This window comes from Colletotrichum jinshuiense, chromosome 7, assembly GCF_051148585.1.
Source record: "Colletotrichum jinshuiense chromosome 7, complete sequence".
NCBI lineage: Eukaryota > Fungi > Ascomycota > Sordariomycetes > Glomerellales > Glomerellaceae > Colletotrichum > Colletotrichum jinshuiense.
This window is the reverse complement of record NC_139314.1, coordinates 561,715-575,465: the sequence shown is the minus strand read 5'-3', so window position 1 is coordinate 575,465 and position 13,751 is coordinate 561,715. Positions and strand designations below refer to the sequence as shown.

The window sequence follows — 13,751 nt, the reverse complement described above, 5'->3', positions numbered from 1 at the left end:
TCCATGCCGTGTTAGTTGCTGACCAACGAAACCCACCTTGTAGTTCAGTGTCCCGACAGTTTGGTTGCCGTCCAGGATGACGGAGATAGAAGCCCATGATGCGTCGTACGAGCCCGCGACACCGCCGCCTTTGGTAAGTGGGATCCAGTTTCTGCTACATCTGCTTTTGAAGGTCCTATAGTACCTAGCATCATAATGATGCGTCATAGACAGAGTCAGATGGGCCACGTGGCTAACGGAAACCTCGAGTATCAAGTCAATTGCCAGCGACGTCGTCCCACTATGGCCTGCATATTACTTTGGCCAGAACGAGCAACTGCTGCTCAAGGGCCACTCAGAGTATTTTGGAGGTGTACCCGGATACTCTGATACTCTGAACAAACCCCTGGAGCTCTATGGACCACTCGGCGACTTTTACCAACATCTCGGAGGATTCGAGCCGAAATCACACAACGGGAACGAATGCAGGCCCGGAGATGTAGCAGTTCATGCCTACGCTACGGATGGGAACATTGACGGGGCGTTATGGCCAACTCATCAGCCACACGCTGTCCTCCCGGAATGTCAGCAATTGCTCAACCCGGCAGCCCAGCCGCCGCAGATGGACCATGTTCAAGCTGATCCAACCCAATCGCAATACTACATGAATGATAAATTGGGACATGGCGAAACAATAAGTCACAGCGGAACCATGCACGACTGGCGGTTGCCAAACGGGTCTATACCACCTTGGGCAGGATTGCTCATTCCATCTTCGGCGAGAAAAGCCCCAACATCCGACTCGTCTAGCCCCAATGCGAACTCTTCCCCTCCGGGGCTTCTGCAGTCTACATCTTCGCCTTTGACAACGAGGCCCGACAGGCGTCTGGGAACAGTTGGCAGACCGATAGTAATATCGGGAGAAGCCGATGCCAACCAGGAGGTGGGCACGGGCTTACCAACCCCCAATGTGTGCAGTTTCACAAGTAAGCAACAATTACCGGTCACACTGTACTCATCCCAAGGTATCGAGGGCACCCCTCACAGTGACGCAACATCCTCGTGGGTGGGGCCTATTGCATTGAGAGATCAACTCCAACAGAATTGCGAACCCCGGTTGCCTCTCCAAATCATTCCAGGCGGCACAGCAACCCCAGCCAGACCCAAGAAGCACCAAAAGGTAAACAAACCATGCGAAGGGAGGGCTCTCCAACGCAAGGCCGACGTCGTGGCTCTCGCCCTCGGGCCGGACGATGAGGCAGAACCAGTCCGCCGGTCCAAGCGGGTCATGACTTCCGAAGACCGCCAATCCTTGACAGAAACCCGAAGGCTAAGCGCCTGCATCCGGTGCCGAATGCAGAGGCTCAAGGTAGGTTGGCCACAACCCCTCCCCCCATGTTGTGATCCTGGCATGGTGCGGACAGCCTGACCACGGCGCAGTGCGACATCAACCCAGAAGATTGGCAAGGTCCCTGCCTCACATGTACGAGTATCGCCAAGCCGTCTCGACGGTTGCACAGGCTGCCCTGCATCCGCACCAAGCTCGCCGACGTCGTCTTGTACAGCCCGTACGACCAGGGCATCACGAAACGGTGGGATCGGCCCGAAGCCATGGCAGACCTCCGTGGCTGGGCGAGCAACGAGGTCGCCGAGATCCATATCATGATGCGCGGGGTCTGCACGGTGCCCATGACCGTCCGCGTGCGAGAGTTCAAGCCGAGGGAGGGCGACCAAGTGCATTACAAATGGCTCAACGACGCGAATGGCAAGAAAAAGGAGACGTTTCTCCGGCCGTTCGCCCTCGCCAGCATCAACGAGGCGCGTAGGTGCTTCGTCGACTACGTGGAGACGTACGCCGTCAGGAGCTGGGAGGAGCAGGCCCGTAGGGGCGACACGCATCGCGTCATCTTGGACCACTACCAGCAGACGCTAGAGTACTACAACAGTCTGGACGAGTACTCGATGGACAGGCGGGTCCTGCTAAATTTCTTCAAGCTGCGTCTTGCGCTGCGTAAGTACGTCCGCGTTTTATTTAGTGTCAGTTTTCTTTATCTCACCCCTGGTTATTTGAGCGTGTCCGCCCAGTGACGAACGCTCACAACCTATCTCAACCTTTAGGCATAGGCATAAACCCTTCCTGGATATACGACCGACGTAACGACGGCCCAGGCTGTCTCAGGATACTCCCGGCCCGGGAGGAAAATCACCCGCTCGTCGACCGGGTCCCGACACCTCCGATGATCACCGCGCAGCTCCACGCCATTAGCAGCCTGCGGCTGCAAAAGTACCATGAAAAAGTGATTGAGGGCCTCGAGAAGCTCTCGTGCAAGAGAATCCGGTCGTCCTTCTTGACCGTGTACCTCGTCACGTTCTTCGCCCTCCACGAGCTTGCCGCTACAACAGAGCGGCGCCGGCTGGACGCACTGCTGTGCCCGGACACCGAGGTGCGAGCCCAGATCTCCTTGTTTTCGATGCGCGTCCGTTCTTTTTTCGTTTGTAGGTTAACAGAGTCTAAAGGAGCAGAGGGTGCGGCGCGACGCGTACGATGGACACCTCGAGGTCGGGAGGAAGAGCGCGAACATACTGCTCCTCCACTGGCACTACTACAAGCGGGCGCCCGACTGCTCCGCCGCGGACGACAGTTTTCTCGGCGACCGGGTCACCAAGTGGTTCTGGACCGGGATGAGCCAAGACCAGGAGGTGTTTTGTCGGGAGGCGTGGATCAAGATGAGGGAGATGAAGAGTGATGGTGAGTGCGAAGAGCTTCTCCCCCTATTTGTGATCGGTCGGCCGCCTAACATGGTAAAAGTCCGTCATTCTGACCCGCAGGCGTACGGAAGCTCCTTGCACTGGATTTCTCAGATGTTTGAGGACAACTGGACACCCGAATACACTTGGGATGGTCATGGGAACATGGAGGCCAAAGAGGACACGGCCGATAAGGCTTGTGTCAGCCCCAATGCCTCTGGGGCTAAAAGGAAGCGGCAGGAGAGATGATTGCAAGAACATGGGAAGAAATGAGATAGATGATGTTCTGTGAAGATAGATTCACGTCAACTGTGCTAATGATGAACAATACCATGGGTTGAATACTTGTGGATCCATTCCGTCGTTGCTGATATTGTATCTGGTACCGGACCCAGAGGGTTGTCCTTCAAATACATAGGACATTTCTTTCTTGGGATGCGTCATTAACGCAACCCTCAACCATGTGCCATCGCCATCTTCACATTGCAGTTGGGTTCGAAGGGCACCTAAGAGCATTAAAATTGCCAAGGAATAAACCATAGGCCACGAAAGGACCGACTTGCTGCGGCTGCCACCAGGCAGAGTTGCTAATGCTACCACATACATCCATCAGACGCAATCAAGTAAGATCCCTACTACTACAATGCCACGGGTATTAGATACAAAGCCAATCGCATACGGTCCATCACGCCGGAGAAACAACAAAGTCTTTTAGCCCGCCAGCGACGTTTTGTCACTTCCGAACACCCTGGTCCATCGCGTTGGCTGCAAGCTGATAGTTGGGTAGTTGCGCAGGCCAATCCGGTCCCAACGAAGTCAGAATGTCCACCATGTCTTCACGAGCAGGCGAGTTTCCAGCACCAGCCTTCTTCCGGATCGCCTCCTGCAACTTCCTGACCTGTGCCACCGTCTGCTTCTCCGCATCGGTGGCTGGCCGTGGCGTCCAACTCGGGGCACCGTCGTCGAGCATTGAATGGAGGGCGTAGCTTGGAGAACCGCGAGGTGGATCGAGCAGGATGTCGATGCGAGCTTCTTCGTGCTGCTGTGTGAGATCCCTGCGCCAGTTCGGCCCAAATAGTAGCTGTATGTTCTCCGGTGTATCTTTTCCGGTGAGGGTAAGACGGCGGAGGGGGTTGCTATTATAGTCGTGTTAGCTGTTTGGCTCGTAATCATGAACCGGAATGCTTAGGCGGTGCCCTCGGGCGCAGAAGGAGATGGGGGATAGTTGAGGTTGAGAGCACGCAACAACGTCTGTGCCTCAGGTACCGTGTGGGCAACAGTGTTGTAGTACGTGTGTGCATTTAGTTTAGAATTGGTCGCATTACCGGACGAGCCCGAGGAGCCGGTTGTGTTGGCACGGTTGGTGAGACATGTCGGTTTGTGCTTTTTCCAATGCTGTCGTTGGCAGTCCTGCGAGTGATACCACGCCTTTTTGCAGGCAGAGCACTGCTTGAGCGTTTCTGTGAAGATGTCGGCGCTCAAACCACAGCCGTGGCACCTTGAGCGATCGCCCGGGGTGACCTCGGATAGAGGCTGGCCATCTTGACCTGTTGACATGGCCAAGATCTCTAAAAGCCTGGACCAAGTTTCGTCCACGACGGCCTTCTCGTTGGCGGACCAAGTTCCCACTCGGCAAAGATCCTTCCTGACACCATGCTGCTTCAGTCCATTTTCTACAGCTGCAGACAGCTCTGGGTCTTCCGTGGCCCAGGTCCAGGGGGCAAACGGCTGAGGATCGCCAGGCTGTCTACCACGGGGGTCATCGCTGCATTTGATGAAAATGTCGAAGAGGAATGGAATCAAGGCTTCAGCCCTCTCTGAAACGGTGGACAACGGTAAGATCTGTGCTGGACCAGCTTGATACATGAAGGAGCTCTGCGGGTGGATGGCCAACACAAGGTCGCTGGGCCGCTTGAAGGGCACGCGACGTATGACAAAGACCCAGTGGTTCGACAAGCCAGTAGGCGTATGCTGCGGCCTGGGAAGGCGATTGAAGTCGCGCACCTTGTTCTCCATCGCGGGAATTGATCAGGCAGAGATGCTGGTGTTGTGTTGACGACGGCCTCGGAGTTGCTTCCAGGAGGACGTTATTGGTGAGTGAAGAAGAGTGAGGAGGCGGTGAGGGGTTGAGGAGTTGCGGGGTAGGAGCGATAGGAGCGCGTCAAGGAAAAAGAAAGTGTCGTTGAATGCAGCTTCCGAATGTTTGCTTCCCATTGCCCCTTCCCTGTCCCAAGGACGTTCCTATCAGAGTTTATGCAGTTAGCCGGCCTTAGATAAGTAAAACCCCCCATATCGCATCAGTCCGAGTATTTCGCTACGGCGATAATGGAAGTGCCATTGCTGATCCTGCGAGATGCATCGCTCACCCCGGCTGCGACCCCGGCTTGAGAGGAGTCAGAGGTGAAGGTATCCATGGCTTGCTACCGAATAATACTCTTGCGTTTGTGATGATATGATAATTCTTCAGTGGGTAGAGGAGTTGGGTAGTCTTGTATTCGGCGAGCTGTTTGGCTACTTGCACCCACTTTCATGCTCGCCGTTTATTTAAATCTCAGCACGCCAGGCCGAGAACGTGTCGGGTTAGGCTAAATTCAACCTCACACACCATCAATTGCAGATGCAGGCCAATAAGATGGCGGGGAGAGGCCCGAACCAGGTCAGCTCAGACGCGCCGCACTGGCAGGGGTCTCGAACAAAAACCAGACGAAGGCGGATGCCTTTGCTGTTGGCTGGAGCGACGACTTTACCCCCGAGTCGATAATCGCTCTCTCACAGTATGCTGTCTTATTTCTCGTGGCATGAGTTGCAATCATTTAAGATTTCGGACTTTGTGCTTGGACCGCTGCGTAGCCAAACCCAGAGCCAGCAAATGCAATTATGGCGGAAGAACCTGAACCCAAAATGTATGCACCCAAAAAATACACGGGAACGTTCTGTCATCGAGAGAAGGTTGCTGACAAGAGACCGTTCCAAAGTCTCACTTTGTCAAGTCCACGTCGTCTTCTCTGGCGGAAGCCCAAGGAGCCGGATAGTCGATCTAACGCCAACTACTAGTTCTGCTAGGGGTTTTGGATTGTAAGGTCAGGTACGAAAAAAACCATTTCTAATGACGAGACCTGAAAGCTGATGTAGCAGATGCCAATGCCTTGGCTGTCGAAGTTGCAGTCTCTTCTTCAGAGATGTATCTTGGGCTATGTGGCATGCTCTCGAGGTTGGCCCTTAGCTCCCACTTGCCCGTGATGGCAGAATTACTGCCCAGGGTTTGGGCATGTGACAGCATATCTGCTCCAAACGGTCAATTATTGACAGGGAAACACTTCATGTCCAACGTCGAAGGAGGTATGGTACTATTTAGGCCTCACCTCAATACCTTGGGGTGGATTCCGCTAGTGAAATGGACTTCTGATCACGGGCGGCCTCTCGAGGACCTTTGGTGAGGGGTTAACACGCTCGCAATATGCATATCCACCTAGCGCTGCGCAACGATAAGAGCTGCATCTGCTAGATCGGGTGTCCTGAACCCTCCAATCACATTAACGGGAACAACACCAGCCCGGCAAATAGTGTGACGCCATTTACCGACTCACGATGTTTTGTAACATGCAATCATCGCAACCCTCTGTGAGGTGGCTGGCTTGCTGCAGCTAACTCAGGCCTTTGGGAATGAGAACTGACAGACTTCCCCCACGTCGCCATGTCCAACATGGAAACACGTGCAACTACACCTTTGTTAATGTCGAAGTCCAAACTGCTAATGATTTATCTCTCTAGTTCGATGATATCACAAGTCTATGTGGAACCCTAGCGTTAATCTCTCGGTCTTGGAGACAAACCACGTTGGGCTTCGGACCAGTTAGTCGCCCGCAAACCCTCCGCGAACCCGGTACCTAGTAATGCATCCTGCACTCCACCATTGAACAGTCCCCATCACATGAGCAAGAACATTGGCCTTCTCGTAGACTTCATCTCAAGCCTATCCTCAACATGCAGACGAGCACGAAGAGGATCAGGAAAAAAGAAGAAAGAAGAAAGAAACAGTGCGGGCCTTCCCCCGCCCGCCACGTTATTTGCTGAAACGCCCTGCATCCTGCAATGCAAGTCATACATCAGCTGAGCCGTGCATACCGGAAGCAATCTTGGGGTTACCCGCATCCTTCGCCGTTGGCTACCATCTCAAATCCATCTACAGATCCGGCGCTAAGCCCAGACTCTAGCCCCGATTCAGGCCATGCAGATCTAGTGTCTCGGAACAGAATGCCATAGCTCGTTTTGAACCTTCGCAGTCCGCCGCTGTCAACCAATACTCGTAACCGCGCACCCATCCTCGCTGATACCTTGGGAGTCTTGAGAGGGGATGCCCCCTCTACCCTTATGGCCATTAGCATGTGTCCGCCCGTCTTTGTCCGCAATGTCAGCGCCCATCCATGTGCGTCAAGTAGATATAAAAATCATGGTACACCGCACGTCCCGCGCAGCATTTCCCGGGTTCCGATAGCCCACATGCTCGGCATTTGCCTGAATCACCACTAACGAAAGATTTGATGTCAATTCCACAATCAATATTGCATGAAACCATGGAGCTGGTCGCCGTGATGCGTGCGTCACGGGACCTCGCCTCGCCGCCTCCAATCTTCCCCGACAGCCCCGCATCGAACCCCGAATCCCCAATATCCGCTGGTGCCTGTCAAACCCGCCACCGTTATTCCAACCCACCAGTGCCCGCTATGCCATATTCCCAATACATGAGATCTCCATCATCGTGCGAAAGGGTTCCATCCCGATCTCAGGATAACCGTGGTTACGAGGACCCCTCGTCAACTGGCAAGCACAACGTCCTCTGGAATTATCCCGACCACGTCCTCTCACTCGTGCTCTCAAGTCCGCATCTGGAGCTCAAACCATGTGACGTGCACGTGGATTCCGGGAATGCACAACGCCACCACCGGGGGTTCCATCCGCCCAACGCTCCCGACGGAATATTTGGCTTCTCCGCAGTCCCCACAATCCCGGCGACCGGGATCTGGGGCACCGTCAAAGCCCAGACCGCTGCGCAGCAACACGATCGCAGTCCCCATCCTCGCGCGGCGGAATTCGCACCCCTTGCAAATGTTAAACGGTCCGATGTTCTCGTCCGACCACTAGGTGTGGCAGCAATTGGAGGTTTCGCGGGACCAGCTTGCAGCAGTTCGCATTCAACCCCATTTTACATCCATCCCAACGCTCCACATCCCTGGCTATGTCATGCTCGAAGTGGTATTCATCAAACCTCCTCAGACATATTTCCTAGGCTGAGACCTGGTGGCGGGATTGAAAGCCATGACCTTGGGGGGTTTGTCGAGCCGGAGGTAGTCATAGAGGAGAGAACAGATGCAACGGATAAAAACGACAAGGACGGTGAAAAAGACATGAGTCTGGAAGTGAAAATGGATAATATGATGGGAGTCGAGGAGGCGCGACAGGTACCATCCAATCACATGGAATCAGAGCTCGGAAGAGCGGTGGATACGCCGGATACCAAGTCTTTTGAAAGCGATAATGAGAGCCACGAATCTCGGTATGAGGGGAACTCCGCTGATGAAGAAGATTTGCAGGACTCGGAGGACGATGAAGACGCTGGCGGGGCGCTCTTGGTGAATAGACGAGGTGAAAATAACAGCTCGGTGTCGGGCTCTGACCCGAATTCCGCATCGCCTCGCATTTCTGTGGGGCATTAAGTGTGATTCGGCAAAGTGTGTCAAACAAGTTATTTTGAGTACGAGGTAGTCAAGCAAGGCGTATACTGAATTGTTTCTTGAGTGTCGCTAGAAATATTTGAAGCTCAAGGAGAGTTGCTTCGAGTGTGCCCAGTAGTAAAACATCCAAAAGGAAATCTTGATCCATGCATTGAAAATGCCGGAATTCAAGTGATTATACGACGAAGGCAAATGAGACATAATCAAGTGTAAGAGATGCGAATGACACAAGTTCTCAAATAATACATCCTGAATCCACGTCTAGCCTGAACCAACAATGCAGGACTCATGAAACAATGCCTCCAGCCCTAGGAAATCCGAACCACCATTATAACCAATGCTGACTAAAAATCTTTGCAACTGGTCACCCGAAAGAAAAGCGAACGCCTGGAAGGCCAATCCATCTTTCTGATCATCGGAAATCTCACATCCATGTTCAAGCAGAAGCATTGCTATCCTGATATTGGATTTCCGAACAGCCGACAAGAGTGGAGTGTTGCCGTCTTTGTCTTGGGAGTCGATGATGATTTTTGGATTCTCGAGGAGTAGCACAACAATCTCTTCGTGTTCTTTGATAGTAGCCAAAGACAGAGGTGATTGCCCCCTGTCGTTACACTGGTTGACGTTTACCTCGTCGATGTTGAGGAGCATCTCAACTACACTCTTGTCGCCGTTTGCAGCTGCCCATGATAATGGTGTTCGACCAATGTTGTCTCTAGAGTCGGCGTTGACATTGTCTAAGTTCAGAAGCAGCTTAACTATAGCCTTGTGGCCGTTTACAGCTGCCCAAGATAGAGGTGTCTGGCCGAATTCGGAGTCTTTCTTGTGGATATCGACCTTGTCGGTATTAAGTAGGATCTCAACTACACCCTTGTGGCCGTTTGCAGCTGCCCATGATAACGGTGCTCGACCAGCGTTATCTATAGAGTCAACGTTGACCTTGTCTGTATCCAGAAGCAGCTCAACTACAGCCTTGTGGCCGTTTACAGCTGCCCAAGATAAAGGGGTCAGGCCATGGTCGTGCTCTTTACTGTTGACATCAACCTTGCCAGTATTGAGTAGCATATCAACTACAGCCGTATGGCCGATTTTAGCTGCCCATGATAACGGTGTTCGACCAGCGTTATCTATAGAGTCAACGTTGACCTTGTCTGTATCCAGAAGCAGCTCAACCACAGCCTTGCGGCCGTTCTCAGCTGCCCAAGATAGAGGTGTCTGGCCGAATTTGGAGTCTTTACTGTCGACATCTACCTTGCCAGTATTGAGTAGCATCTCAACCACAGCCTTGTGGCCGTTTGCAGCTGCCCATGATAACGGTGTTCGACCAGCGTTATCTATAGAGTCAACGTTGACCTTGTATGTATCCGGAAGCAGCTCAACCACAGCCTTGTGGCCGTTTGCAGCTGCCCATGATAACGGTGTTCGACCAGCGTTATCTATAGAGTCAACGTTGACCTTGTCTGTATCCAGAAGCAGCTCAACCACAGCCTTGTGGCCGCTTGCAGCTGCCCATGATAACGGTGTTCGACCAGCGTTATCTATAGAGTCAACGTTGACCTTGTCTGTATCCAGAAGCAGCTCAACTACAGCCTTGCGGCCGTTCTCAGCCGCCCACGATAAAGGAGTCTGGCCATATCTGGAGTCTTTACTGTCGACATCTACCATGCCAGTATCGAGTAGCATCTCAACCACAGCCTTGCGGCCGTTCTCAGCCGCCCACGATAAAGGAGTCTGGCCAAGTTTGGAGTCTCTAAAGTTGACGTCAACTTTGCCTGTGGCGAGGAGCATTTTGACAACACCCTCGTTTCCCTCTTTAGATGCCAACATTAATGGCGTTTGGCCCTTGTTATCCCTAGAGTCGACGTCGACCTTGTTTGTTTTGAGAAGTATCTCAACTACACCCTCATTCCCATTTTCAGCTGCCCATGATAACGGTGTTCGGCTATATTCCAAGTCCTTCGAATCAATATCGAGCGCATCAGTAGTAGAGATCAGATCCGTAAGCAGTCTGACCAACCCATATCTCGAGAAGATATGTACAGGACCACTCCCGCGTGACGGGCGTTGAAGATCGTATTCGTATATTTTGTAATAGATATTCGCACACGACTCAAGCAAAGTACCGCTTGGACCTCCAAACAAACTCATGAATTTTCTCAATGTTGTTTCAGCTGATTGGCTCCACTGTAGGTGATACACCCATGAGGTTATAGCATAGTTGAGAAAAGGGAACATTGATTGGTCATCCAGGTCAATGTCTTCTAAGTCGGATTCTACGACCAGTTTGAAATAGTGAACGCATGACCACGTTAGGCGATAGTGGGCATTCAGAACAACCAAGTTGGCTGTTTCCAAGGCATCATCCAAAAGCAACAAGCCGCGCTTGAGGAAGTAGTCTGTTACTGACTGATGGATGAATTGGACGATGCGATCATCCTCTGAAGATATGATTTCAACGAGACCACAACTTAGGAACCTGATCCTTCTGTCCATCATGTCTTCCGCAATAAACTCGTCTGCGTTCTCGCATTCGTCGAGGGAGTTGTATGCGCAATCGGGTTGAATAGCCATGGCCCATGATAGTTCGTCCGTTGTCAGGGGTCTCTTGGAAAAGCATATCCATTGCATGAGCCTCAAGGTTGGTTCACGATCGTCGACATTCTGGATGAGTCCGTGGTAAATGTCTTCTAAATCTGGCGGCATCTTCTTGATTTCGGCTTCAATCTTGCTTGTGGGCTCCCCTTGGCGCTTAAGGCGTAAGACGCGCTCGACAACGAATTGTGCCCACATGAAGACACCTTGTGCTCGGTCAACTATTAGATTTTCGATACGTTTATCCAGATCGTAAGATAATTGATCTTGTACATATGTCGCGATGTCGGGCTTGTTTTCTGTGTCGAGCAATATCGTTAATCCATCGTCAAGGTGTAGGATGGGGTAATAACGACAAGAAAAACAGATGCTCAGTTGAGAATCAGTCGGCGAGATAGCAAGTAGGCGTTTGAGATATTGGATCAATTTCACTGCAGGCCCTTCTCCACATTCATCCAGCGCGTCAATAAAGATGACAAGTTGAAATCGCTTTAGAATCTTCGGCAGCGACGTCTTGAGGAACCCCTGTAACAGTGGTTCATCCCAATGCCACTTCTCGCCAGGCGCTCCAACTGTTTTGCGCCTTTGTTCAAAGGTATCCACCAAATCATGGAGTGCGCCAGGAACATGCCTGAGCAACTGGTGGAGAAGGGATCGGAAGAGGCCGAGTGGAGTCTTCTGCAGTTCGTGGCCACGGCCGTGGAAAAAGAATGAAAGCGTAATAGTTTCCGATTTGTAAAGAGATGGGATATTTTCAAGAGCGTATTTAAGTATTGTCGACTTGCCGGATCCGGGTTTCCCCTTAATCCAAAGCAGTCCTCGATGCTGGCGGGTCCATTGCTGAAGGGTTTCGTGCCCGAGGAGCCATTTACATGTGCCTGCGGCAGCATCCTCGATCTTGTTCTGTCGGCTTTCTATATCATCAAAAGCCAATGACCTTAAACATGCTTCTGTGGTCTCCGATTGGGGTTGGTACAGGTCTAGGCTAATTAATTAGTGAAAGTCGCTGTGTTTCAGGAAGCAACATACTGTATTCTGCGAATCGCTTGGCCACCTCGAGCCTCGCTTCATCGGCGAGTCTCTTGGTTCGTTCCCTTACGATAGAATAATCACCTTGGCTCCTGTATTCGTACTTGACAAGGCCTGAATGATCTGCGTTGAGGGGGATATTGTCTTCATCGGCCACTGCTTCCAATCCTGTCCCGGTAGCAGACTTTCCTGTGACTAACAACGATGGCGGGCCTGTCTTGCGCCATTTTCCGTCTTTATCCAGCTGCAGAAACACAGTTAGTCATGTCCCTCACATCACTGACCAGCCGTTACTTCTTACTTCAATTGTTGGGCTCAGAGAGCGCTCAAAAAAGGATACAACTCGGTAGTAGCCCTTACAACTGTCAGAGAACTGGTCTCCTAGCCTCTTTAGAAAGTTTGATGGTTCCGAATCGTTGTCGACAAGTAGGTCGTGAATTAGGGCTTCATTCGGCTGGCCTCGCACAAGCGTCCTCAACTGATCGTTCCTCAGGCCGAGATTTGGCACACCGAAAAAGAGAAGCCCAAAACAGGCCTTTGAAATATCGGAAATATTGGAGTCTTGGTTACTGCGGCGTCTGCGAGCTTGGATAAGGGCCTGCAACTGTCAGCCACATGCATTCAGTAGGAGCTCGATGGCGGAGGGCCTCACCTCTTTGATTAGCAGTCCGCCGAGGCTGTGACCGACAAATATTATGGGACGGCGGTTGGTCTAAAGCAATTAGTCCGAGCTCTACCAACATTGGAGGCCACTTACGTTATCGCCTGCTCGGTAAGCAGCGACCCGTTCCAGCAGTGTGCCACCCAAGTCCTCAATAGACTGCTTTGAGAGACTGCCCGGCAGGGTTGTGTCGTAGCCGTATAGCAATACTCGAATACTGGGCAGATCCTTGGGCAAGAAGTCGCGGAGCCACACGTCGTCACTGGTTGGAGACCTCCAGGAACCCAGCGCATGGCTTCCGAGGCCGGGTACTGCGATAATACTGCGAACATTAGTCGGCACGCGGCGAAGCCAGTTGCTAAGACTTACTCGACATCCGCGCCATCTTTTGCCTCATATAGCGGCGTGATGCCCTCGAAATTACAGCTGTAGCGGTACGGGTAACCTGTCCCAGCCCTGCTCAACTGCGCGCATAGGCTCTCTCCAGATAGATGCGTGACGAGCGAGACGGTGGCACAGACAAAGTCCTTGTCCCTTGGCGCCAATGATCGCTGAACTATGGTAGCGGCGGCTTCGCGCAAGACCGGATCCCCCTCGGCGATAGTCTTCAGATTGCGGCTCAAGTCCTCGGCGTGATCGGATGGGATTTCGTCAACACGAAAGGTCAGGCTCTTGGGCCTAGGCTTAGGCTTCGGCGTGACCGACAAAGACCAGACAAATTGGCGACCGAGGACCGCCGCAGCCAGGCAGACGAGGACTGTGGCGAACACCCCCTTCCAGTCAGCCAAAAAGGCGTTCTCGTCTTCGTTTTTTGACGACATTTTGTGGCGAAGGGGGCAAAAAGGTTGTCAAAAACACGCAGCGAGAACTGGGTTGTCAGCATGGATTGATGACATGAGGGGTAATTCGTTGCCTGGCATCAAGCGCATATGGCGACCACGTGAAGTGGGGCGCTGTCATCCCAGCCTTGTCAATCGACCAGGATGCAGATATAGAGAGCCACAGACAGG

The 13,751-nt window shown here is 52.4% G+C and overlaps 3 protein-coding genes across 3 annotated transcripts; 1 reads left to right on the top strand and 2 right to left on the bottom strand.

The window, feature by feature from the left end:
• Positions 1-1,333: 1,333 nt before the first annotated feature.
• Positions 1,334-2,976, top strand: EsH8_VII_000140 (uncharacterized protein; the record flags this gene model as incomplete). The annotated part of the gene is made up of 4 exons (XM_083270273.1): positions 1,334-1,348; positions 1,420-1,994; positions 2,246-2,456; positions 2,503-2,976. The coding sequence occupies 4 exons, from the start codon at positions 1,334-1,336 to the stop codon at positions 2,974-2,976; spliced, it is 1,275 nt and encodes a 424-aa protein (XP_083127830.1).
• Positions 2,977-3,460: 484 nt separating this feature from the next.
• Positions 3,461-4,743, bottom strand: EsH8_VII_000139 (uncharacterized protein; the record flags this gene model as incomplete). The annotated part of the gene is made up of 2 exons (XM_083270272.1): positions 3,461-3,863; positions 4,151-4,743. The coding sequence occupies 2 exons, from the start codon at positions 4,741-4,743 to the stop codon at positions 3,461-3,463; spliced, it is 996 nt and encodes a 331-aa protein (XP_083127829.1).
• Positions 4,744-8,720: 3,977 nt separating this feature from the next.
• On the bottom strand, positions 8,721-13,562 carry EsH8_VII_000138 (uncharacterized protein; the record flags this gene model as incomplete). Its single annotated transcript, XM_083270271.1, has 6 exons — positions 8,721-12,031; positions 12,081-12,324; positions 12,382-12,678; positions 12,733-12,792; positions 12,838-13,063; positions 13,111-13,562. 6 exons carry the CDS (start codon positions 13,560-13,562, stop codon positions 8,721-8,723), a joined length of 4,590 nt encoding a protein of 1,529 aa, XP_083127828.1.
• Between the last annotated feature and the right edge of the window lie 189 nt (positions 13,563-13,751).